The following is a 26,403-nucleotide window of genomic DNA, read 5'->3' as shown; positions in this document are numbered from 1 at the left end:
GGCTGCTAGCACTTGATCTGGCAAGACAATTGGTTTCCTCTTGAAGGAGAAGGCAATTAGGGACAAGAAGGTGGGGGCTAGCCACCTCTCTAGAGAAAGTCTCTCACGGGAGAAAGAAAGAATAGTGGTGTCACACAAAAATACTCCATGTGGATTGTACTCATCTTCTCGGGTTGTTCTGTTAAATTTTCTTATTGATTGGTACGTCTGGCGACCTTGTTATGCTTCAAGTGGAGATTCCTTTGAGCAAGTTTGAAAATAACTTTCAGATTACATATACGATTTCGCGAAATGGTAAGATGTCTTAGCGAAGAACACCTCACTTTTCCGAGTCCATACTTGTCAAAGTTTGTCCGTTGCTTCTCAGGACTATTGCTTCGGTGCTTCTATTTGTTCAGTCTGTTCAATGAAAAGCGTGATGGTAGGTTGCCATGATTGGTTGAATATGATGGGTGGAAGTAATTCATTTCCTATTTATTCCCTCCTTCCGGGAGAAATGGCAACATGTGTAGGTGGCTGCTAGTACGGAGTATACTAGGTTGGTCTGCCAACCAATGTTATATATCGAAGAAGGATCAACAAAAAGTAAATGATATCACAAGCAGACACGCAGGTAAAGTACGAGTGTAGCATGAGATCCAATGGCTGATGAAGTTTAGTTAAGAGTATTGAGTCTCCGGTGGCATTAGGTTTAGGTTCATTATTGGTTCCTAATGGTGATTGTTCACACCATGTAAGCAGTGCCACAGACGCCAGGAGATGCTGCTCGATATCCCCTTCCACAAACAGACACAAAATCTAGGCGATCAACATGAGCTGAGGACCACAGTTCCTCCTGTTTCTACACCTGGTCCATCACCAATCTATCCTAGAACAACCATAGGTCCATAGTACAGTACAGCACGTGTGCACGATCGCTTGCCGTAATGCTAAACTAACACGAACGCACACAGACAAGCACACTCGACGGGGAAGACGAGGTTGACGTGGCCGCCGCCGTTCACGGCCGGCGCGCGGAGGACGCGCAGGAGCTGGACCGTGAGGAGGCGCTGCGCCAGAAGCCGGCGCCGTAGAGCCGCGAGGCCATGATCTCGCGCTCGAGCTCCGACGCGGCCTCCACCTCCGCCTGCGCGCGCCTGGCGCCGGCCGCCGCCTCGTCCGCCTCGAGCGCGTCCACGGCCGCGATCATCGCCTTGGCGCTCCCCGACAGCGACGCGTCGCCGCCCCTGCGGCGGCGTCTCCGGCGTCGTCGGAGGCGCGCGCGGCGGAGGAGGTCGGCGGGGAGGCGGACGGCGACGAGCAGGAGCACCTCCAGCAGCGCCATGGGGCAGCAGCAGCACACCGCGGCGCAGTCCGCAGCCGCCTGCCCCGCCGCCTCGCCCCCGCACCCCGTCTCGGGGTCATGCCGCTCCTCGTCCCGGGCAGCCCGACTCGCCCTCCCGCATCTGCTAGAAATTGTTATTTTTACTATTAAATAGGAGTTGGTCGTTTGACACTTAACGTATTTTGGTGGTCGTCATTAAAAGCATCCGGACCGCCAATATAATCTCACGGTCTCCTCGTCGGATCTAATTTCGTAACAATCATGGTATAATCAATCACGCTATTAATTAATTAGGAAAGATATATTTCCTTTCTCCGGAAAAAATCTCAGACATTCCAAATGCTTAAAGAAATTATGGTCTCAATCAATCACGATCTTATTCCAACGCTTCGCTAATTCAGCTTACAATCAAATCAAATCAAATAAGAAAATCTCGTTGGTCCTATTTCCTAAAGCTATCAAATCAAATATTTACTTTCCTTGTTATGACACTCAGCGCACTTTGGTGGTCGTCATTAAAAGCATCCGGACCGTCCAATATAATCTCACGGTCTCCGTTTCGTCGGATCTAATTTCGTAACAATCATGGTATAATCAATCACGCTATTAATTAATTAGGAAAGATATATTTCCTTTCTCCGGAAAAAATCTCAGACATTCCAAATGCTCAAGGAAATTATGGTCTCAATCAATCACGATCTTATTCCAACGCTCCGCTAATTTAGCTTACATTCAAATCAAATCAAATAAGAAAATCTCGTTGGTCCTATTTCCTAAAGCTATCAAATCAAATATTTACTTTCCTTGTTATCAAATAAAGTCACATATATTTAATTATTGATGTAAAAAAAGTCAGACTCGCCACTCGCCATGGCCCTGATCGCTAACGCACACACACCACAGATCCCAAACCCCGATGGATGGGACGTCCAAAACGCAGCGGCCGCTGCCGCTCCTCCCAGATCCCAGGTGCTCGCGATTCCTCTCATCAACAATGTTAACCCCCTGAACTGATTTGGCCAGGGTAGCCGCTCAACACCTCCACACACGTGATACAACAGTTTGACGCCTCGATGCCGCCGTGGAGGATGTACGTAGGAGGCAACATCTCCATGCTGCCGCCCAATTCCGGCGAACAACACGTCCTAAACGCCGCCGCCTTCAAGTCACTTTTTGGACCGACCAAACCTGTTGAGTTACTCGGGCCATGTTAGGTATTTCCTATCCAAATATCTTCTCTAAAACAAATTGTGCACTGTTCATTCCCATGGTGAAATGATTCAATTCGTTAGAGACAAGAGTGTCTAATTGTTATCTGAAATTGAGTATGCTAGGCACTATTCCTGAACTCTATTCTTTCGATTAGCAATTTGCACTTGAGTTTAATGGCTACTCAACACTATATCAAGACTTGGTAGTTTAATGTTCCAGATCAGAGGCAACTTAAACTCCAGAGGGCGAAGCAAGTAGTAAGCACAGCAATGACGAACACTTTGGTAGAAAGATTCAACAAAGGGCATTGGAGATGTCATGGGAAAGGCCAGTCACCTTGGCAGTGTGGCCGCCACTGAGTTTGCTAAAGTACTTATAAGCTTTTTTCCATGCACATTTTTATACTGGAAAATCTTTCCATAGACTGAAATGTGCTACAAAAATTTGAGCATCCAGGAACCTTGCATGCATGCAGTTTTCTCTTCTAATTAATGACTTTCTCAAATTCGTTTTGACAGCAATGCTCGCCCATGATGTAAGGCGTTGGTGAGGAAGCCCGCATCTTTCTGGATGTTACCACTGGCAATGATATGATGCACCCCGACGAGGAAGGCTCTGCCTACGAGAGCATTTGCACAATCCGAGCCTCCTAGGAGGTTGGTGTGGCCGACGAGAACGGCAGGCGTGTGCCAAATATAGCCGGGTGTCCGATCGACAACTCTAATTTCACAGAGCACCGAGTCACTGACGCCTAGACCCTGATAGAATAACTCTGGTACGTGTGCTGCTAATTGCTTCGGTTCTTGATTGATTCAGATGAATAACCTGCATCTTCATCTGCAAAGAAGGAGGAGTGTGTACAGTCAAGGTATGTAATCCACTCAATTTCTTAGTTTCGGATTGGCTCTTATAACTCGGTTATTTTGCTTTAATTGATGAAGTTCAGTTTATAGAAAGATGGCAATCATATCAGTCAATATGAGTGAGCTTTCTTTTGTGCTTATTACTTTGTGTGTTATGTATGTGAACTACTAAATATTTTAAGTGTGATCACTTCCTTCTTTAATCAAGGATAATTTCTCCACTAATTGGTTTTGTTTTTGTGTTGAAATGTGGTACTTTGGCACAAGTATCCAGATTACACTATATGATATTATAAAATTTAATTAGCATAGTCCTCTTACCTTGGTTTTTTTAATACTGGTACACCACTTTCTAAATATCTTTAATCAAGATGAGCATTTTCAAGTCTATCATCGAAAATTGTATGTATCAGATGTAAAAAAACAACACCATCAGTCTACGTATATTGTATGTATCTCCTTTCCTATAACTGTAACAGAGAGAAAATGATTACTGATATGAATTCATCAAATGTGTGGCTATGTATTACTCATATGTACTACCAATTTTAGAATTTTGTTTCTGTCAATTATTTTCCAAAGGTTGCTGATATTTATTCTAAATTAATTTCCCTCAGTTTCAAGATTTATCTTTTCTTCTAGGATGAGAAATGGTATGGTTCTAAAGAAGGGTGAATATCAGTACCACATATATCTTGGGGGTCACAGTCATATGCTCGTACTCAGAGTTTGCATAACCATCTTTCTTTTTGCACATTGCAAAAACAACCACAATCATCAGAAAAGCATAACTATATGTAAGACATAACTTAAGTGCACCCTTACCCAAATTTTTACAAGTATTATCAAGTTGTTGTGCAAGAATGACAAAAATGTATCGACCAGATGACAACAATGAGATACAGTTAAGCTCCAATTGAAAAACTGGCAGGTTGACTGAGAGATTAGAATGTACTGGATTGTTCCTCCAATATTGCCTCAGTTTTATTACTTATTTAAGTGTATTTGATCTCGGTGACGAAAAAGTACGTCTTAAACTCTGGAATGGCTTTGCATTTGCCATGGCATCAAGTGATTATATTTTCTTTCTCAACAACAAGGCCCTGCTCTGGCTCACTTGATAAGATAATCATAGTATATATCAAAATGTTGTTGACTTGCTTATGTTTGTTGTCGACTAACTATTATGTTTGTATCTGATATATATTCTTGGTATTTAGGTATGGGCTAAAGCTCTCCGGAGTGTGGTTAGTCACTTTCAGTCTCTGATGTTACCTTTGTGCTTTGTTTGGGACCAGAAGTTAGGAATCCAATCAAGTTTTGAGTCAAGCGATATAGTTCACACAAGCTCGGCTTCGTTTATAATATTTGGTGATATGTGTTTCTTGTCTGCTGAGAGTTTATATATTGTAGTATTAAACAACAGACACATAACCTACTAGAAGTTCTTGTATTGGGAACAATAGCCATCAGTCTGTTGAGCTTATATGTTTCCCTTAAGAGTTACTGTGGGAGTCTCAGATAGAGATGTATCAGCTATGATGGAATGGTCATCAAGTCTTCATGCCATAGGAACTACCAATACCAGAATAATTTGTTCTGTCAAATTGTGGATATATTTCTTGATATTTTTGACCAGTATCTGTTATCACCAGATTTTGGCCAAATCAGGAGATGGGCCGTAATTGAGATGGGCTTGGAGGATATACACGTGGAGCGTCTCTGAAGCGGCCTTGCACGAGAGTTTGGGCTAGATTGCCCGTGTATCTGTATATTATAATAGATTGCATCTTAGTTTAGAATTAAAAGATAGAGTTTAGCTCGTACACGGTCAGGTGTATTCCAAAGATAGAAAGTCTACGGACTATAAATATGTACCTAGGGTTATTGAGAAAGGAGGACGACCACGTTCACAACAAACACAATCTAGGCGCATCGCCACCCCTTGTTTCGAGGGTTTCTTCCGGGTAAGCATCATGCTGCCTAGATCGCATCTTGCGATCTAGGCGGTATAGGTTTATTCGTTATCCGGTGTTACTCGTACTGAAGCCTTGTTGATGGCGAGTAACACTACTTATCGTAGATGTTTTGGGGCTTGCATCGTTGTTCTTCTGATATGCTTGCTTAGCTATGTTGCCCCTCGATGTCTAGCCGTCCTTACACCTATCTTAGGTGTAAGGGCGGCATCTTGCTTCATCTTTATTTAGTAGATTTGATCTGTTATAGTTGCTCCTTGTTCTTCAAGGATTAGTTTAATATCCGTATGGTTAGGCCTTGCAAACGGGTTGAACGATCCGGTAGTGCGCTAGGTATGGCTTACCGATCCTAGAAGGGATGTTCCGGGAATCGACTCCGTGTTGGTTTTTAGGCCTCTTTTAGGGTTAGTTTTCCACCATCTTTCGTATCTGCTAGGCTCAACTACGTGTAGGATGTTCCGGTTATACGGTGAAAACCCTAAACTGTCGTAGATCGATTTAGCTTAATATAATGAAGCAGGATACCCATGTTATTGCAAGATCTAACATGAACCATGGGTCAATCGGCTCTTTGAGCCGATGAGCAGGGTAACCTGAGAGCCGATCGAGGCTCATTTAATGTTTACGTGTCTACCATGCGAGAAACTAATCGAAGCGATCCAACACCTCCCGACCAGGTATAGGTCGGGTGGCACGCCCTTGCGACCGTCGGGACGTGTGCCGGAGCATTGCGGGACGACGACCGAGGGACCCGGGGCCCACCAGCAGTCTTGGAACCCTCCCGGCTCTTCTTGTTGCTCGCCGCTGCTCGCCGGTGGGTTTTGGCAGGCAACACATTCTGGCACGCCCGGTGGGACAATCTGCAACAACCACGTCAACATCTGCAGCTGAGATGTCAGGCGAACCAGTCAAGTACGAAGATCTGCCTGAAGAGCACAAGAAGAAGTATGATGAGCTTAAGGCTCTCTTCGAAGCCGATCTCATCGGCTCTTTCGAGAAAACCCATTCACATGGCATTAGGTTCAAAGGATTCACACCCGAAGGCGTGCTCGATGGAGTAGATCTATCTCTTTCTTAGGAGGAGCACACCAGAGCCCTGCGCCAGGAAACCAATTATATGGTGGCTCATTCTCTACATCGTCATTCTGAGAGCCTGGTGAACGCTTTTGAGCGTGTTGCGCTCCGTGTGGTTCAGGAAATCATGAAGCATCAGTATTCTCCGTCAGGACCTACCCTAGGGACTCACCAGGGAGAAATACCATTCCACACCAGGCCGCAACTGCCATTCATGCTTGCAGCTCCACAGCAACAAGGTTCACTGGCATACGACGTCTACAAGGTTGGAGGTGATCCTGGCGATTACCAATTCCTGTATGAGCCGCCCAAAGAAATCCCACATGGATACGTGTGCACATACGTGCCGGACTGCAACAACTGGGCGCACACGAACCAGATTACAGCAGGAGGGATTACTGGAGCAGGAGGGAGTGCTGGAGCAGACGCTGAGAAACAGGCGTGGCTAGCTAAATATGCCACCGGAACGAGTCATGAAAGCTCAGCCCCTGCAGCTTATACCATGGATCAAATCAGTGCAATCCTGAGAGATCAGTTCGGTATCGTGCCAAAGAGGAGAACAATCGGCTATTCCAAGCCGTATCCCAACGAATATGACCTGATCCCGCTGCCGCCCAAGTATCGGCTCCCTGATTTCACAAAGTTCAGTGGATCAGAAGGGTCTAGCTCAATTGAGCATGTGATCCGATATTTGGCACAGTTGGGCATGGTTTCAGCATCAGACCCGCTACGTGTAAGGTTCTTTGCGCAATCTCTCACAGGTCCAGCTTTTGGGTGGTACACCTCGTTGCCACCAGATTCAATTCGGACATGGAAGCAACTGGAAGAGCAGTTTCATGTACAATACCACTCAGAAGCTACCGAAGCTGGCATTGCCAATCTGACGCAGGTGCGGCAAAGGCGGGGAGAGACGGTGTCTGAGTATATTCAGCGTTTCAGAACTGTCAAGAACCGATGTTATTCGGTTCGTTTAACTGAGAAAGAAGCAGTCGAGTTGGCAGTGGCAGGCCTCGCAGCGCCACTCAAGGATCTGACCTTCCAAGTGGAGTACAATTCACTGGCACACATGGTTCAGAAGTTAACATTATATGAACAGCGCCACCCAGAATTGTACCAAGACAAGTTCAAGCGCCCGATAGGCCTGGTCGAGGCAGATGAAGTTGAAGACTTTGCAGAAGATCAGGAAGTCGCCGTGGCTGAATGGACTCGGGGGGCAGGCCCCGTGTCCTGCAAATGGGTGAAACAACCAGGGCCTGCAAAAGGGTTTGACTTTGACATAATCAAAACTGAGCAGATTTTCGATTTGCTGCTGAAGGAAAAACATCTGAAGTTACCCGAAGGCCATAAAATCCCTACGGTGCAAGAGTTGAACGAGAGACCATACTGCAAATGGCATCACACGTTCACCCACGGCACCAACGACTGCAAAGTGTTGCGTGGACAGATTCAAATGGCGATAGAACAAGGCCGATTAATCTTCGGTCAGTTTGCCATGAAAGTAGACATGCAACCGTTTCCTGGCGTCAACATGGTGGAGCTCAACCATGCCACGAAGCGTCAGCCGGGTTTCTTTTTCGATATCAACATGGCAGGGCCTGTAGACCACCATGGTAAAGATAAAGAGGAGAGCAGTCACTCCCTTGGCAAGGATAAGAAGGAGGCCGATCCACGCGACCGGCCCCAATATGATAACAGACGGTACCTCACCGAGGAAGAAGTGAGAAGCGTGCGGTACCAACGACCACTCTCCGCGCATCTCCTTAACAAATATGAGTACCAGTACGACCGACGTCCGCGGTACGACGAAGATGACGACAGATATCGTCGGTCTGGTGCAGACAACAGAAACCATCGTCGATATGATAGAGACGATGAAGGATATGAACGCCGCGCTAAAGGGAGATCAAGAGAGCAGGAAGACAGGGACAGACACTGGGATTGTCCTTTCTTTAAGCACTGCTGGGACTCAGGAGTGAGCCGATTGCCTACAATCGACAACTGCCCAGAATGTAGACAGCAGAGGAAGGGCACAAGTGAGGTTTCAGTGTTCAGGCGTCTAGGGCCTCTCCCACCTCAGAGCCGACGAGCTGAGTCATCTCGAGATGAAGATTTCGAGGAGTCAGAAGACGAAGAAGAAGATAGGTACCACCGGCCAAGGTGGTGCCCTGATGGACTCAGTCATTCTCAGAAGCGTAGGGTTCAGCGGCTACGTAACTTGGAGGAAGCCGAAGCGCAGTACTTGTACACGTTGAGGAAAGCACGGCCCGATCTGGCCGCGAAAATTCAGCAAACTTTGGAGACGGAGGCGCGTCCACAGAAGAAAGAATGGCGCCCCAAGCAGACAAAAGCCGATGCACAGGCATCGGCTGACACAAATATGGTGTTCATACTGCCGTCGGAGTTTCATGCTCCAAGAACTGAAGAAGTGCCAGTAGCAAAGTTTGACTGCGGTCCACGGCCAGTTGTCTTCGAGAAGCCACGAGAGAGGAGCTACAGGCACTTGAAGGCCCTGTACCTAAGAGGTTATATCAATGGGCAGCCTGTCAACAAGATGTTGGTTGACACGGGAGCGGTAGTCAACATAATGCCATACTCCATGCTACGGCGTTTGGGACGCTCTAACGAAGATCTGATCAAGACCAACGTCACACTAAGCGATTTCAACGACCAATCATCAGAAGCACAAGGCGTTCTGAACGTAGATCTAACCGTAGGCCGGAAAACCATCCCTACGTCATTCTTCATCGTCGACAGCAAGAGCACCTACGCTGTCCTGCTAGGGAGGGATTGGATTCACGCTAACTGCTGCATTCCATCTACGATGCACCAATGCCTGATACAGTGGGATGGAGATGAAGTGGAGGTCGTTCATGCAGATGACTCGATCGAGATCTCACTAGCTGGCATGAACATTTGGGATGCAGATGACCAAGAGCCGATCTCTGGAATCAGTTTGGACGGCTGTGAGCGCATCGAAGCTTCAAAAAACGGGGTGAGGCTGGTCTTATCCACCGGCCTGACAGAGTAGCAAGACCAAAGTCAGTAGACGTACGTGGCAAGGCCGATCCTCGCGATCGGCCCCAAAAAATAAAAAGCAATGATCTCATCCCAAGCATGTCACGTAGCCAGAATAAAGCACAACATCGAGCTAGCAGGTGGAGCCGATGTTCAGGTACAATTCCTGGGACTGGATTGCTAGAAAGCTGATATCTTCAATTACTTGAAAGATTCGGCTCGGGGGGCACCTAAATGGATAAGATACAAGGCCATGAAGTATGTTCCCAGGGGTTGTCAACGACCAGCATCGCAAGAAATATTCGCAAGAAACATTTCCCAAGTATATGGGATGATGGACAGTGAGACATGGGGGCCGATACATGAAATCGGCCAAATAAAAAAAATGTATACAGAGCAACAGGAGACAAAGTGCAGCCGATGCACAGACATCGACTTTAGAATAAAAAGGCGATGTACAACCATCGACTCAAGAGGTATGAACTGTTACAAGCAAAGGTACAAGCTCTACTGAAGGAATGTCTCAAGAGCATGGAGGGCGTCAGCACGGACACGATCCACCTCGGCGATCTCGACCTCATCATCTTCGTCCTTGCCCGTCACCAGCTGCTTGTTCAGGGCACGTATTTCGGCCAGATCGGTCTTCGGCTCAGCTTTGAGGCCTTCTCGCTTCATCGTGGGAGTGGGCAATAAAAGCCTCCTTGTCTTGGATGAGTTGTTTGGTTGCTCGGACCCTCTCTTCAAGGTCCTCCAACTCCTTGCGCAAGGTCTCAAGTTCGAGCGATGGCTGACAGAGGTGTCAGTTGTGGCGTCCAAAGCTGCCTTTTTCTCATTAAGCCGCTGACATTTGTCTGCAATATCGGCTTTCAACGGAAGCTGGGCGTGGCGTAGGCTGATTCTCTGACGAGCCCATGTCACCCGTGACCTGTAGGCAGACAGAGTTACAACTGGCCAGAGTTTCACCTGCAACGTCACCGGGAGATGAGGCTGGACGTCTTCAAAGATGCTCTTCAGTTCGTCAGGGTTGTTAACCAATGTCTCAATTGAGGAGGAGAGCAAGGCCTTGAGATGCTGGAGTTGATCATGTGTAGCACTGGGCCCTGACTCTGCACTTGCTTTAGACGTAGCTGGCTCGATGGATTCAGGGTCGAATGTTAGCAGGCTTGAGAGGTCATAACCCTGACAAACAACAAGAACAACGTCAGTATACAGCAAAAGAGAAAGGCAGAGATAAGGAAAGGGAGTGTACCTCTCCTAAGACCAGGGGAACAGCCGATGAAGAGGTGATCGGCTCTTGTGTTTCTGCTATGGGCTTGGCCAAGGTGGCAGCCTTGTCAGCTACACTGTCAGGAGTTGTTAGGTCCAGGGTGGCAGATAGCATCAATACTTCCTCGACTTCCCCACTGGAGGTGTCATCGGTCTGCAGAGGAAGTGGTTAGCCGTTAAGAACAGCAACAGGTTAGCATGGAGCATGAGCCAAGGAGAATATGTAAAGTAGTTACATCCAAAACCTCCTGGTTTGATGAAGAGGTTTGCGGTTCCTTGCGAGCTCTCTTGATACATCGGCTCTTCGTGCGTAATCCGCCCTGCCCTGCTTTGATCGGAGCTTGGGAAGCAGCAGGTTCAGGAGCTGACCTTTTCTTGGAAGCCGACGGTGGCAAGTCTGGCTGGCTCTGCGTAGTGGTTTTCCCAGAGTTGCCCGAGCTCGAGTCCCCTCGACCGGACTCGTGTCCCCTCGCTGGAGTTTTCTTCGGTAGAAGTCTCGTAAAAGAAATACAAGCATGATTTGCAGAAGCCTAGAAAGATGGATGAAATCAGCCAAGGCAGGGGTTAGCTTACGTGCAAACTTTCTTGGGCTGGAGTAGGGTTTTGGCGCTTCAAGGTCTTCCTGGCAGCTACTTTCCTCACTGCTGTTCTCGCCTTAGCTAAGGCTCGGGGGGCAGCTGGCCTAGAAGATGCTCTACTCTTGGAAGCCGATTTTTGTGAAGTCGGCTGGCTCTGCATCACGACCTTTTTCAAGGGTGGTGAGTTTTTGCAGAAGAGGACCACCGGAGCTGGTGGGAGGAAGTTGAAAGGGGAGCCGTCATCATGTACAGGTTCTGGGCCGTCTTGTTGCTGCAAGAAGATAGAGCAGGATTATAAAAGGAGAGAAATCATTGTGAGCCACTTCAAGAAATTTGTGAGTAGTGGTACCTGTTCTGCAGGGACGTCATATTCAGCATCAAGTTGTTTCAGCAACGGTCCCAGAGCTCTCCTGAAGGCATGAGTCTTCCACATTGACCACCAAGTCTCAAAACCATCGGTTGATGAGGTGAAAGAGAGGTTGTGAGGAATTGGGATGGTTAGAGTGTCAAAGAAAGAGTAACACCTCTGACCCGTGAGGACATCGGGCAGATCAGCTCTACTCTCTGTTAAGTGGTGAAGGAAGAAATGAGGAGACACCTGCCCAAGACCAAATTGCCGAGCTGCTACGACCGGCTGATAAGACTCATAACCAGGTTTGATGATCCTGTTTGAGGTGCTCATGCCAACTGGAAGGAAGCAGGGATGGATCATGATGGAATACAATTGCCGAGTGTTGGCGTCATCGGCAAAGCTGTCTAGCCTGAAGGAGACTGGATTTTCGAAATTTTCAGACTCCGTATAAGGAAAGAAGAGAGGATTGTCCAGGCCTTGGTGGAAAATTCTGAACCACTCCGATGCTTCCTTGAGGGTCAGTCTACTACCTGGAAGGCTATATAGAGCTTGGCTGTAGTTGGTGCACCGGATTGGCTTCCCGTTAATATCTGGAAAGGTGCAAGTGGCCAAAGGCGGAAAGTTTGGGACATGATTCTGGAAATACAGTTGAGCCCATAGTTGAATAAACCACCAGGGACCTCCTGTTTTGACTGTCTTTTGGGAAAACAGTTTGACAGACATTAGTTGGAGATATCGATAGACCTCTCCAAGGAACAGTTTGCCAATGCCCAGCTGCATGCCTCTGGCGAGTTCATAGGCCAAGGAGAGATAGTTCTTGGTTGGAGCAAGTGAAGGGCCACAGAATATGAAGTGTTTGATGGCGTGTATTTCACACGTTCGTTGGGCAACCCCAAGAGGAAGGTATGATGCGCACAGCAGCAAGTTTTCCCTCAGAAAGAAACCAAGGTTTATCGAACCAGGAGGAGCCAAGAAGCACGTTGAAGGTTGATGGCGGCGGGATGTAGTGCGGCGCAACACCGGAGATTCCGGCGCCAACGTGGAACCTGCACAACACAACCAAAGTACTTTGCCCCAACGAAACAGATGAGGTTGTCAATCTCACCGGCTTGCTGTAACAAAGGATTAACCGTATTGTGTGGAAGATGATTGTTTGCGAGAGAAAACAGTAAAACAAGTATTGCAGCAGATTTGTATTTCAGTATTAAAAGAATGGACCGGGGTCCACAGTTCACTAGAGGTGTCTCTCCCATAAGATAAAAGCATGTTGGGTGAACAAATTACAGTCGGGCAATTGACAAATAGAGAGGGCATAACAATGCACATACATGTCATGATAAGTATAGTGAGATTTAATTGGGCATTACGACAAAGTACATAGACCGCCATCCAACTGCATCTATGCCTAAAAAGTCCACCTTCGGGTTATCATCCGCACCCCTTCCAGTATTAAGTTGCAAACCAACAGCACAATTGCATTAAGTATGGTGCGTAATGTAATCAACAACTACATCCTTAGACATAGCGCCAATGTTTTATCCCTAGTGGCAACGAGCACAACACAACCTTAGAACTTTCTCATCACTTGTCCCGGTGTCAATGCAGGCATGAACCCACTATCGAGCATAAATACTCCCTCTTGGAGTTAAGAGCAAAAACTTGGCCGAGCCTCTACTAATAACGGAGAGCATGCAAGATCATAAACAACACATATGCAATAACTTGATAATTAACATAACATGGTATTCTCTATCCATCGGATCCCGACAAACACAACATATAGAATTACGGATAGATGATCTTGATCATGTTAGGCAGCTCACAAGATCCAACAATGAAGCACAATGAGGAGAAGACAACCATCTAGCTACTGCTATGGACCCATAGTCCAGGGGTGAACTACTCACTCATCACTACGGAGGCGACCATGGCGGTGTAGAGTCCTCCGGGGGATGAATCCCCTCTCCGGCAGGGTGCCGGAGGAGATCTCCGAATCCCCGAGATGGGATCGGCGGCGGCGGCGTCTCGAGTAAGGTTTTCCGTATCGTGGTTTTTCGCATCGGGGTTTCGCGACGGAGGCTTTAAGTAGGCGGAAGGGCGAGTCGGGGGCCGGACGAGGGGCCACACCATAGGGCGGCGCGGGCCCCCTGGGCCGCGCCGCCTTGTGGTGTCGCCACCTCGTGGCCCCACTTCGTATGTTCTTCGGTCTTCTGGAAGCTCCGTGGAAAAATAGGCCCCTGGGTCTTTGTTTCGTCCAATTCCGAGAATATTTCGTTACTAGAATTTCTGAAACCAAAAACAGCGAGAAAACAGGAACTGGCACTTCGGCATCTTGTTAATAGGTTAGTTCCGGAAAATGCACGAATATGACATAAAGTGTGCATAAAACATGTAGGTATCATCAATAATATGGCATAGAACATAAGAAATTATCGATACGTCGGAGACGTATCAGCATCCCCAAGCTTAGTTACTGCTCGTCCCGAGCAGGTAAAACGATAACAAAGATAATTTCCGAAGTGATATGCCATCATAACCTTGATCATACTATTTGTAAACATATGTAGTGGATGCAGCGATCAAAACAATGGTAATGACATGAGTAAACAAGTGAATCATAAAGCAAAGACTTTTCATGAATAGTACTTCAAGACAAGTATTAATAAGTCTTGCATAAGAGTTAACTCATAAAGCAATAAATCAAAGTAAAGGTATTGAAGCAACACAAAGGAAGATTAAGTTTCAGCGGTTGCTTTCAACTTGTAACATGTATATCTCATGGATAATAGTCAACATAGAGTAATATAACAAGTACAATATGCAAGTATGTAGGAATCAATGCACAGTTCACACAAGTGTTTGCTTCTTGAGGTGGAGAGAAATAGGTGAACTGACTCAACATAAAAGTAAAGAGAATGGTCCTTCAAAGAGGAAAGCATCGATTGCTATATTTGTGCTAGAGCTTTTATTTTGAAAACATGAAACAATTTTGTCAACGGTAGTAACAAAGCATATGAGTTATGAAAGTTATATCTTACAAGTTGCAAGTCTCATGCATAGTATACTAATAGTGCCCGCACCTTGTCCTAATTAACTTGGACTACCGGATCTTTGCAATGCACATGTTTTGACCAAGTGTCACAATGGGGTACCTCCATGTCGCCTCGTACAAAGGTCTAAGGAGAAAGCTCGCATTTTGGATTTCTCGCTTTTGATTATTCTCAACTTAGACATCCATACGGGACAACATGGACAACGAGATAATGGACTCCTCTTTAATGCATAAGCATGTGGCAACAATTATTATTCTCATATGAGATTGAGGATATATGTCCAAACTGAAACTTCCACCATGAATCATGGGTTTAGTTAGCGGCCCAAAGTTCTTCTCTAAGAATATGCATGCTCCAACCATGAAGGTGGTAGATCTCTCTTACTTCAGACAAGACGGACATGCATAGCAACTCACATGATATCCAACAAAGAATAGTTGATGGCGTCCCCGAAACATGGTTATCGCTCAACAAGCAACTTAATAAGAGATAAAGTGCATAAGTACATATTCAATACCACAATAGTTTTTAAGCTATTTGTCCCATGAGCTATATATTGCAAAGGTGAATGATGGAATTTTAAAGGTAGCACTCAAGCAATTTACTTTGGAATGGCGGATAAATACCATGTAGTAGGTAGGTATGGTGGACACAAATGGCATAGTGGTTGGCTCAAGTATTTTGGATGCATGAGAAGTATTCCCTCTTGATACAAGGTTTAGGCTAGCAAGGTTATTTGAAACAAACACAAGGATGAACGGTACAGCAAAACTCACATAAAAGACATATGGTAAACATTATAAGACTCCATACCGTCTTCCTTGTTGTTCAAAACTCAATACTAGATGTTATCTAGACTCTAGAGAAACCAAATATGCAAACCAAATTAGCAAGCTCTAAGTATTTCTTCATTAATGGGTGCAAAGTATATGATGCAAGAGCTTAAACATGAGCACAACAATTGCCAAGTATCAAATTATCCAAGACATTTTAGAGTTACTACATGTAGCATTTTCCAATTCCAACCATATAACAATTTAACGAAGAAGAAACTTCGCCATGAATACTATGAGTAGAGCCTAAGGACATATTTGTCCATATGCAACAGCGGAGCGTGTCTCTCTCCCATAAGGTGAATGCTAGGATCCATTTTATTCAAACAAAACAAAAACAAAAACAAACCGACGCTCCAAGCAAAGTGCATAAGATGTGACGGAATAAAAATATAGTTTCGGGGGAGGAACCCGATAATGTTGTCGATGAAGAAGGGGATGCCTTGGGCATCCCCAAGCTTAGAAGCTTGAGTCTTCTTATAATATGCAGGGGTGAACCACCGGGGCATCCCCAAGCTTAGAGTTTTCACTCTCCTTGATCATATTGCATCATACTCCTCTCTTGATCCTTGAAAACTTCCTCCACACCAAACTCGAAACAACTCATTAGAGGGTTAGTGCATAATAAAAATTCACATGTTCAGAGGTGACACAATCATTTTTAACACTTCTGGACATTGCATAAAGCTACTGGATATTAGTGGATCAAAGAAATTCATCTAACATAGCAAAAGAGGCAATGCGAAATAAAAGACAGAATCTGTCAAAACAGAACAGTCCGTAAAGATGGATTTTATTAGGCCACCAGACTTGCTCAAACGAAAATGCTCAAATTGAATGAAAGTTGCGTACATATCTGAGGATCATGCTCGTAAATTGGCGTAATTTTCTGAGCTACCTACGGGGAGATAGACCCAGATTCGTGACAGCAAAGAAATCTGGAACTGCGCAGTAATCCAAATCTAGTACTTACTTTTCTATCAAAGACTTTACTTGGCACAACAAAAAATAAAACTAAGATAAGGAGAGGTTGCTACAGTAGTAAACAACTTCCAAGACACAAATATAAAACAAAAATACTGGAGTAAAAACATGGGTTGTCTCCCATAAGCGCTTTTCTTTAACGCCTTTCAGCTAGGCGCAGAAAGTGTAACTCAAGTAACATCGAGAGATGAAGCATCAACATCATAATTTGTTCTAATAATAGAATCATAAGGTAACTTCATTCTCTTTCTAGGGAAGTGTTCCATACATTTCTTGAGAGGAAATTGATATTTAATATTACCTTCCTTCATATCAATAGTAGCACCAACAGTTCGAAGAAAAGGTCTTCCCAATATAATGGGGCAAGATGCATTGCATTCAATATCCAAGACAACAAAATCAACGGGGACAAGGTTATTGTTAACCATAATATGAACATTATCAACTTTACCCAAAGGTTTCTTTTTAGCATTATCAGCGAGATTAACATCCAAATAACAATTCTTCAATGGTGGCAAGTCAAGCATATCATAGACTTTTTTAGGCATAACAGAAATACTTGCACCAAGATCACATAAAGCATTACAATCAAAGTCTTTGACTCTCATTTTAATGATGGGCTCCTAACCATCCTCTAGCTTTCTAGGAATAGAAGTTTCAAGTTTTAGTTTCTCTTCTCTAGCTTTTATGAGAGCATTTGTAATATGTTTTGTGAAAGCCAAATTTATAGCACTAGCATTGGGACTCTTAGCAAGTTTTTGCAAGAACTTTATAACTTCAGAGATGTGGCAATCATCAAAATCTAAATCATTACAATCTAAAGCAATGGGATTATCATCCCCAAGGTTGGAAAAAATTTCAGCAGTTTTATCACAAGCGGTTTCAGCAGTTTTAGCGGTTTCAGGTAATTTTGCGCGCTTTGCACTAGGAGTAGAAGCATTGCCAACACCAATTATTTTACCATTGATAGTAGGAGGTGCAGAAACATATGAGTCATTAGCATTGCTAGTGGTGGTAATAGTTCAAACTTTAGCTACATTTTCCTTTTTAGCTAGTTTTTCATTTTCTTCTCTATCCCACCTAGCACGCAGTTCAGCCATTAATCTTATATTCTCATTAATTCTAACTTGGATGGCATTTGCTGTAGTAACAATTTTATTTTCAATATCCCTATTAGGCATAACTTTCGATTTCAAAAGATCAACATCAGAGGCAAGACTATCAACTCTAGAAACAAGAATATCAATTTTATTGAGCTTTTCCTCAACAGATTTGTTAAAGGCGGTTTGTGTACTAATAAATTCTTTAAGCATAGCTTCAAGTCCAGGGGGTGTATTCCTATTATTGTTGTAAGAATTCCCATAAGAATTAGCATAACCGTTACTATTATTATAGGGATATGGCCTATAGTTATTACTAGAATTGTTCCGATAAGCATTGTTGTTGAAATTATTATTTTTAATGAAGTTTACATCAACATGTTCTTCTTGGGCAACCAATGAAGCTAATGGAACATTATTAGGATCAACATTAGTCCTATCATTCGCAAGCATAGACATAATAGCATCAACTTTATCATTCAAGGAAGAGGATTCTTCGACGGAATTTACCTTCTTACCTTGTGGAGCTCTTTCCGTGTGCCATTCGGAGTAATTAACCATCATATTATCAAGGAGCTTTGTTGCTTCACCAAGAGTGATGGACATAAAGGTACCTCCAGCAGCTGAATCCAATAAGTTCCGCGAAGAAAAATTTAGTCCTGCATAGAAGGTTTGGATGATCATCCAAGTAGTCGAGTCCATGGGTTGGGCAATTTTTAACCGAGAGATTTCATTCTTTCCCAAGCTTGAGCAACATGTTCATTATCTAATTGTTTAAAATTCATTATGCTACTCCTCAAAGATATAATTTTAGCAGGGGGATAATATCTACCAATAAAAGCATCCTTGCATTTAGTCCATGAATCAATACTATTCTTAGGCGGAGATAGCAACCAATCTTTAGCTCTTCCTCTTAATGAGAAAGGGAACAATTTTAATTTTATAATGTCACCATCTACATCTTTATACTTTTGCATTTCACATAGTTCAACAAAATTATTGAGATGGGCAGCAGCATCATCGAACTAACACCGAGAAAATTGCTCTCGCATGACAAGATTAAGTAAAGCGAGGTTTAATTTCAAAGAATTCTGCTGTAGTAGCAGGTGGAGCAATAGGTGTGCATAGGAAATCATTGTTATTTGTGCTAGTGAAGTCACACAACTTAGTATTTTCAGGGTTGGCCATTTTAGCAATAGTAAATAAAGCAAACTAGATAAAGTAAGTGCAAGTAAACTAATTTTTTTGTGTTTTGATATAAGTGCAGCAAACAAAGTAGTAAATAAAATAAAGCAAGACAAAAACAAAGTAAAGAGATTGAGAAGTGGAGACTCCCTTGCAGCGTGTCTTGATCTCCCCGGCAACGGCGCCAGAAAAAGAGCTTGATGGCGTGTATTTCACACGTTCGTTGGGCAACCCCAAGAGGAAGGTATGATGCGCACAGCAGCAAGTTTTCCCTCGAGAAAGAAACCAAGGTTTATCGAACCAGGAGGAGCCAAGAAGCACGTTGAAGGTTGATGGCGGCGGGATGTAGTGCGGCGCAACACCGGAGATTCCGGCGCCAACGTGGAACCTGCACAACACAACCAAAGTACTTTGCCCCAACGAAACGAGTGAGGTTGTCAATCTCACCGGCTTGTCTGTAACAAAGGATTAACCGTATTGTGTGGAAGATGATTGTTTGCGAGAGAAAACAAGTAAAACAAGTATTGCGACAGATTTGTATTTCGAGTATTAAAAGAATGGACCGGGGTCCACAGGTTCACTAGAGGTGTCTCTCCCATAAGATAAAAGCATGTTGGGTGAACAAATTACAGTCGGGCAATTGACAAATAGAGAGGGCATAACAATGCACATACATGTCATGATAAGTATAGTGAGATTTAATTGGGCATTACGACAAAGTACATAGACCGCCATCCAACTGCATCTATGCCTAAAAAGTCCACCTTCGAGGTTATCATCCGAATCCCTTCCGAGTATTAAGTTGCAAAGCAACGGACAATTGCATTAAGTATGGTGCGTAATGTAATCAACAACTACATCCTTAGACATAGCGCCAATGTTTTATCCCTAGTGGAAACAAGACAACACAACCTTAGAACTTTCATCATCTGTCCCAGGTGTCAATGCGGGCATGAACCCACTATCGAGCATAAATACTCCCTCTTGGAGTTAAGAGCAAAAACTTGGCCAGAGCCTCTACTAATAACGGAGAGCATGCAAGATCATAAACAACACATATGCAATAACTTGATAATTAACATAACATGGTATTCTCTATCCATCGGATCCCGACAAACACAACATATAGAATTACAGATAGATGATCTTGATCATGTTAGGCAGCTCACAAGATCCAACAATGAAGCACAATGAGGAGAAGACAACCATCTAGCTACTGCTATGGACCCATAGTCCAGGGGTGAACTACTCACTCATCACTCCGGAGGCGACCATGGCGGTGTAGAGTCCTCCGGGGGATGAATCCCCTCTCCGGCAGGGTGCCGGAGGAGATCTCCAGAATCCCCCGAGATGGGATCGGCGGCGGCGGCGTCTCGATGAGGTTTTCCGTATCGTGGTTTTTCGCATCGGGGGTTTCGCGACGGAGGCTTTAAGTAGGCGGAAGGGCAGAGTCGGGGGCCGGACGAGGGGGCCACACCATAGGGCGGCGCGGGCCCCCCGGGCCGCGCCGCCTTGTGGTGTCGCCACCTCGTGGCCCCACTTCGTATGTTCTTCGGTCTTACGGAAGCTCCGTGAAAAAATAGGCCCCCGGGTCTTTGTTTCGTCCAATTCCGAGAATATTTCGTTACTAGGATTTCTGAAACCAAAAACAGCAGAAAACAGAAGCGGCACTTCGGCATCTTGTTAATAGGTTAGTTCCAGAAAATGCACGAATATGACATAAAGTGTGCATAAAACATGTAGGTATCATCAATAATATGGCATAGAACATAAGAAATTATCGATACGTCGGAGACGTATCAGTGTTCCAACCAGAAATTCAGGAAGGCTGTGTGTTCTTTCTCTGTTACAGGGCCCTTGTTTTTCATGTGGCGTCGAAGGTAAGCACCCCAGTTTGTGCACTCTGTTTTGGAAGAGAGTGTGAAAGGAACCTTCGGCAGCATAAAAGCAGAGGGGCTTGGAGATGCAATGTCTAGACCAGTGATCATGGCCACATCTAGTAGAGTTGGTGTCATGGGGCCATGGCCAAACATGAAGCAATTTAAAGCATCAGACCAAAAGTAGCCGATGGTTTTCAGAAGGTTTTCATGTTTCTCAAGTGGAGACAGTGATAAAGCTAAAGCATCGGCTATTCCTGTGGTTTCCCAGGTGGCTTGGTGGGTCTTGGATATTCTATTGTACCATGAGACTCAATCTTCAGGAGGATTAGGCCAGGCTCGTAAGCAGTCGGCCCAGGAAGTTAGATCTAAATTCTGGTTCACGAAGGGAATCCTATTGGCCTCGCATGAAATCAAATGGGCGGGACTCTCGGTAGAACGAGGGCCAAGACAGAGAGAATTTGGAAGAGAAGGATGCGGCAGTAGAATATCTGAAACCTAAAAATTGATGACGGAATGAGACATTAATTCAGGTGTTTGCTGTTAATTCCAACATTGTGCTCGTGTAGCGAAGAGCGGTTGGGGATTACCTTCAGACCAGAGAACGTAGGGTTGGCGTTGGATGATTCCGCCATTGGATCCGCTGTGGAGTTGGGTCTGCGCGATCGAGATCTGAGAGTCGCGTGGCTGTAATTTGGGTTTGTTCGAGCGGTGATTTGGGTATCTGAGTTTGCTCTTTCAAATAAGGGTTGCAGGTTACCGTTTGAATGGGCAACTGATTTGGCCTTACTCGCGTTTTGTGGTGAAGGCCGATGCGCTGCCATCGGCTCTTTGTGCGTTGACTTGCTTTGAAAATCGGCAAAATTGATATGAAAGCGAAATTGACATAGAAACGTTTTCTTCATTACTAAGGAGGATTTTTACAGAGAAGAGCCGATTGCTCAAGACAAGAAGAACAAAAGAAGGGCCGATTGCTACTAATCCTATGCTAGTAGTCCTAGTCTAAGGGCCGTCGCTGCCCTCGTCGGTGCTGTCGTGGCTGCCGTCGGCGCTGCTACCGGCGAACTCCTCGTTGCTGCTGCCGTAGCCTTCGGCAGGGGCCTCGTCCTACTCCTCGTCGTCATCGTCGTCGTCGTCGTCCGACCCAGCGCGGAAGCGCTTCGCCGGCGGCTCGTCGGAGAACGAGGAGGTGTCCTCCTCCTCTTCCTCCTCCTCGTCGGAGGAGGTGAAGTCGTCCCAGGAGAAGGAGTCATCCTCGCTCTCCGCCTCCAGCTCCCCATCGACGAGGAACTGGAAGTCGTCTTCTCCGTCGGTCAAGGACTTGTCATCCTCGGACCAGACGGAGGAGTCATGATCCTCTTTGTCCCATGTGGTTGGGGCGAGGATGTCGTGCGCCGCCAACGATCCCCACTCCGGCGTCGGCTCGCGAGAAGAAGAGGACAGAGAGGAAAGATCCGATGAGGTAGAGGAGGAGGAGGAAGAAGACATGGCTGCAGAAGGGGGTTTTTTGCCGATGGCTAGTACGGAGCAGGGGAATGAGGAGATGAACTGCTCGATGCGGTTAAATAAGGGGGATATAGTGGAGATTTAATGCTTGAGCAATTTTCGAGGACGCGGTGCCAAAACTGTCAATCGTGCAGAAGTTGAGAAGACAGGGCATCATGATGGGAAGATACTGAAGCGGTTCCGCTCTGCCACGACGTGACCCTATGAGGAAGAAACAGAGTGGTTTTGAAATTATCATTACCAAAACCAGGGGGGGCATGTGTTATCACCAGATTTTGGCCAAATCAGGAGATGGGCCGTAATTGAGATGGGCTTGGAGGATATACACGTGGAGCGTCTCTGAAGCGGCCTTGCACGAGAGTTTGGGCTAGATTGCCCGTGTATCTGTATATTATAATAGATTGCATCTTAGTTTAGAATTAAACGATAGAGTTTAGCTCGTACACGGTCAGGTGTATTCCAAAGATAGAAAGTCTACAGACTATAAATATGTACCTAGGGTTATTGAGAAAGGAGGACGACCACGTTCACAACAAACACAATCTAGGCGCATCGCCACCCCTTGTTTCGAGGGTTTCTTCCGGGTAAGCAGCAGTATAGGTTTATTCGTTATCTGGTGTTACTCGTACTGAAGCCTTATTGATGGCGAGTAACACTACTTATCATAGATGTTTTGGGGCTTGCATCGTTGTTCTTATGATATGCTTGTTTAGCTATGCTGCCCCTCGATGTCTAGCCGTCCTTATACCTATCTTAGGTGTAAGGGCGGCATCTTGCTTCATCTTTATTTAGTAGATTTGATCTGTTATAGTTGCTCCTTGTTCTTCAAGGATTAGTTTAATATCCGTATGGTTAGGCCTTGCAAACGGGTTGAACGATCCGGTAGTGCGCTAGGTATGGCTTACCGATCCTAGAAGGGATGTTCCGGGAATCGACTCCGTGTTGGTTTTCAGGCCTCTTTTAGGGTTAGTTTTCCACCATCTTTCGTATCTGCTAGGCTCAACTACGTGTAGGATGTTCCGGTTATACGGTGAAAATTCTAAACTGTCGTAGATCGATTTAGCTTAATATAATGAAGCAGGATACCCATGTTATTGCAAGATCTAACATGAACCATGGGTCAATCGGCTCTTTGAGCCGATGAGCAGGGTAACCTGAGAGCCGATCGAGGCTCATTTAATGTTTACGTGTCTACCATGCAGGAAACTAATCGAAGCGATCCAACACCTCCCGACCAGGTATAGGTCAGGTGGCACGCCCTTGCGACCGTCAGGACGTGTGCCAGAGCATTGCGGGACGACGACCGAGGGACCAGGGCCCACCAGCAGTCTTGGAACCCTCCCGGCTCTTCGTGTTGCTCGCCGGTGGGTTTTGGCAGGCAACAGTATCCTAGCAAGAGTTCTGCACATATGTCAAGTGATGTAATTGATATTTTTTCAATATTTGTGTCCATTCTTGATTTTCTCAATAACTTTCTATGAACAGGTTCATGAGTCTACTTTTATAAGCTAAGTTGAGCTTTTTTCTATGAATTAGTGAAGAAGCAAGCACTTTTTTGTGTTGTGCTCTTTGGATGTTCGCTACCTGACAAGTCTAACACTTTTTTGCTGTTGTTGTAGAAAGATTGTATCTTCTACTGAATCTGGCCTCATGATATGGTGGATGTTTCATGCCATTAGTACTAGCTGGTTGGAAAAAAAAGACAACTCATGTTAAAAATGTAACGATGCAAAGTTCTATATGTACGAAACTTCTTCGCAGAGGTATTCAGCTGAATAAGATTTTTTTTCTTAACGGGTAGTTACAGTAACTGCTTTTCACTCGATCGGGTGAGTGTATACCTTTTGAGAATGCACCACTGTGTCCTACCATGATGGTAAAAAAAATGTTTTGACAACCAGCAATAGCTACGAAAAGAAAATTATATAGATTTGTTATCCATACTCAATGGGTTTGAGAGAAGATTTTAGGAGGTTGCATGTTATCGCTATTGAAAGTACATATTGCTATCATTTTTTCATGGCCAACATTTTCCTCATTATTGAATGGAATTTCAATTTGCACTGATATATATGTTCACGTCTGGAAAATAAACTTGAGGACCGTAGCAACGCACGGGCATTCAACTAGTTAGTGTAGTATTATTATGTTGTTGAGTTCATGGATGCTAGTTCATTCATGCTTGAGATATCATAGGTCCAAAACAAACTCATGCTACATGCAAGTTGTCATCATTGGCTGAATCACTAAATCTTTTTCTCTCGGTCGTTATTTCTCCTTGATAATAATAATAATTAATTTTAAATTTATTAGTTGGATTTGTGATGTTTCACTTTTTATTAGTGTAGTATCAGTATGTTGTTGAGTTCATGCTTTTCTTATGGGTGCTAGTTCGTTCATGCTTGATATATCATAGGTGCAAAATAAACTCATACTTCTTGTACAATGTGGTAGTTACTTCATGCTTTTCTAGTTTTTTTTCCATCTTCATGGCTTCCACATTATATTATGTATTTTTACGTATCTTCTTCATTATATATAGGCTGATTGGCATATCACATAAAAGTAGAAACCTATCACCGCATTTGTTGATCTGGAGACTCTTGGAGGTTTAGAGTTAGCTGAGATATTGGAGAAAACCAAACATGTTTATTGGGTTAGTCTTTTTTCTTTTCAACCACAGAGCATTTGATAGTTGGGAAAATCTAGTTACAGGCATCGTACCTGCATCCTCCCTATGCGACACACGGAGATTCGGGTAACGTGTCCTGCGGGCAGACCACACGCGTAGCACACATAGGGAAGAGTGACATCCAGTCTCGGCATATATCTCTTCCCTTACGGCTTTGACAATGGACGGTTCTTACCACAATATCATAGTCCATTTTGGTGATGCGACACCATATTAATTGAGGGAAGAGAAGGTTCCTTGGCTATGATAATTGCTTGACTTTGTGGATCGTGGAGATTTGGATGCTAATGTAGTTTACTTACATGGGTATGTTGGCAAGATTGTTCCTGCGGGTGACAAGGTTGTGGCATCCGGGGCATTGCCACCGGTTCATGGGGCTCATTTCGCCAAAAAGCTTTGTGAATTCCTCGCTAACTTGGAGTCTGCTAGCACTTGATCTGGCAAGATGATTGGTTGCCTCTTGAACGAGAAGACAATTAGGGACAAGAAGGTGGGCCTAGCCACCTCTCCAGAGAAGCCTCTCAAGGGAGAAAGAAAGAATAGTGGTGTCACACAAAAATACTCCATGTGGATTGTACTCATCTCCTCGGGTTGTTGTGTTAAATTTTCTTATTGATGGGTCTGATGACCTTGTTGTGCTTCAAGTGGAGATTCCTTTGAGCAAGTTTGAAAATAACTTTCAGATTACATATACAATTTCGCGAAATGGTAAGATGTCTTAGCGAAGAACACCTCACTTTTGCGAGTCCATACTTGTCAAAGGTTGTTCGTTGCTTCTCAGAACTGTTGCTTCGATGCTTCTGTTTGTTCAGTCTGTTCAATTTTTTTCAAGAACACGCGCGAGCGTCGCATGTCTTCATTCATTAAGGAAGAAAGAGGTTCATTACAAGCAAGGGTAACAGGTCAAATCTGCCACGATTCGACCCCTCCCCAACACCCACACAGCACTAGGTTGTGATTCTCGCTACCCTAGAGTCCACTCCACCGCCGGCATCCCAAAGCCCAGCTCCACCCAGTTCAGTCTGTTCAATGAAAAGCGTGATGCTAACTGTCCCTGGTGCAGCTTGCCATCACTGGTTGAATATGATGGGTGAAAGTAATCCATTTCCTCTTTATGTCCTCCTTCCAGGAGAAATGAAAAATTGTGTAGGTGGCTGCTAGTAGTATGAAGTATACTAGTAGTAGGTTAGTTTAGTCTCCCAACCAATGATACCATCAGAAGAAGGGACCAACAAAAAATAATTAAACGATATCACAAGCAGACACGCACATAAAGTAGGAGTGTAGCATGAGATCCAATGTCTGATGAAGTGTAGTTATCATACTGGCAGATTGTAGCAGTCTCCAATGGCATTAGGTTTAGGGCATCTCCAGCGGCGCGACGCATTTTAGCGTCCGCGCGCGTCCGTTTGCGTCGGCCCTTTTGGTCGAAAACGACCGCGCGTCCGTTTGCGTCGGGGGGTGGCTCCAACGGCACGACGCATTTTTTTAGGACGAATCATTTTTTTGAACT

General features: G+C 44.8%; 1 protein-coding gene across 1 annotated transcript; it reads right to left on the bottom strand.

Moving 5' to 3' along the window:
• Positions 1–951: 951 nt before the first annotated feature.
• LOC124681054 lies at positions 952–21,327 on the bottom strand. The gene is made up of 4 exons (XM_047216023.1): positions 21,283–21,327; positions 10,807–10,884; positions 10,570–10,643; positions 952–1,445 (listed from the first exon to the last, which is right to left on the bottom strand). The coding sequence occupies exons 1-4, from the start codon at positions 21,325–21,327 to the stop codon at positions 1,001–1,003; spliced, it is 642 nt and encodes a 213-aa protein (XP_047071979.1). The 3' UTR covers positions 952–1,000.
• Between the last annotated feature and the right edge of the window lie 5,076 nt (positions 21,328–26,403).

This window comes from Lolium rigidum, unplaced genomic scaffold (assembly GCF_022539505.1).
Source record: "Lolium rigidum isolate FL_2022 unplaced genomic scaffold, APGP_CSIRO_Lrig_0.1 contig_32828_1, whole genome shotgun sequence".
Taxonomy (NCBI): Eukaryota; Viridiplantae; Streptophyta; class Magnoliopsida; order Poales; family Poaceae; genus Lolium; species Lolium rigidum.
This window is presented reverse-complemented; position numbering and strand designations above follow the sequence as displayed.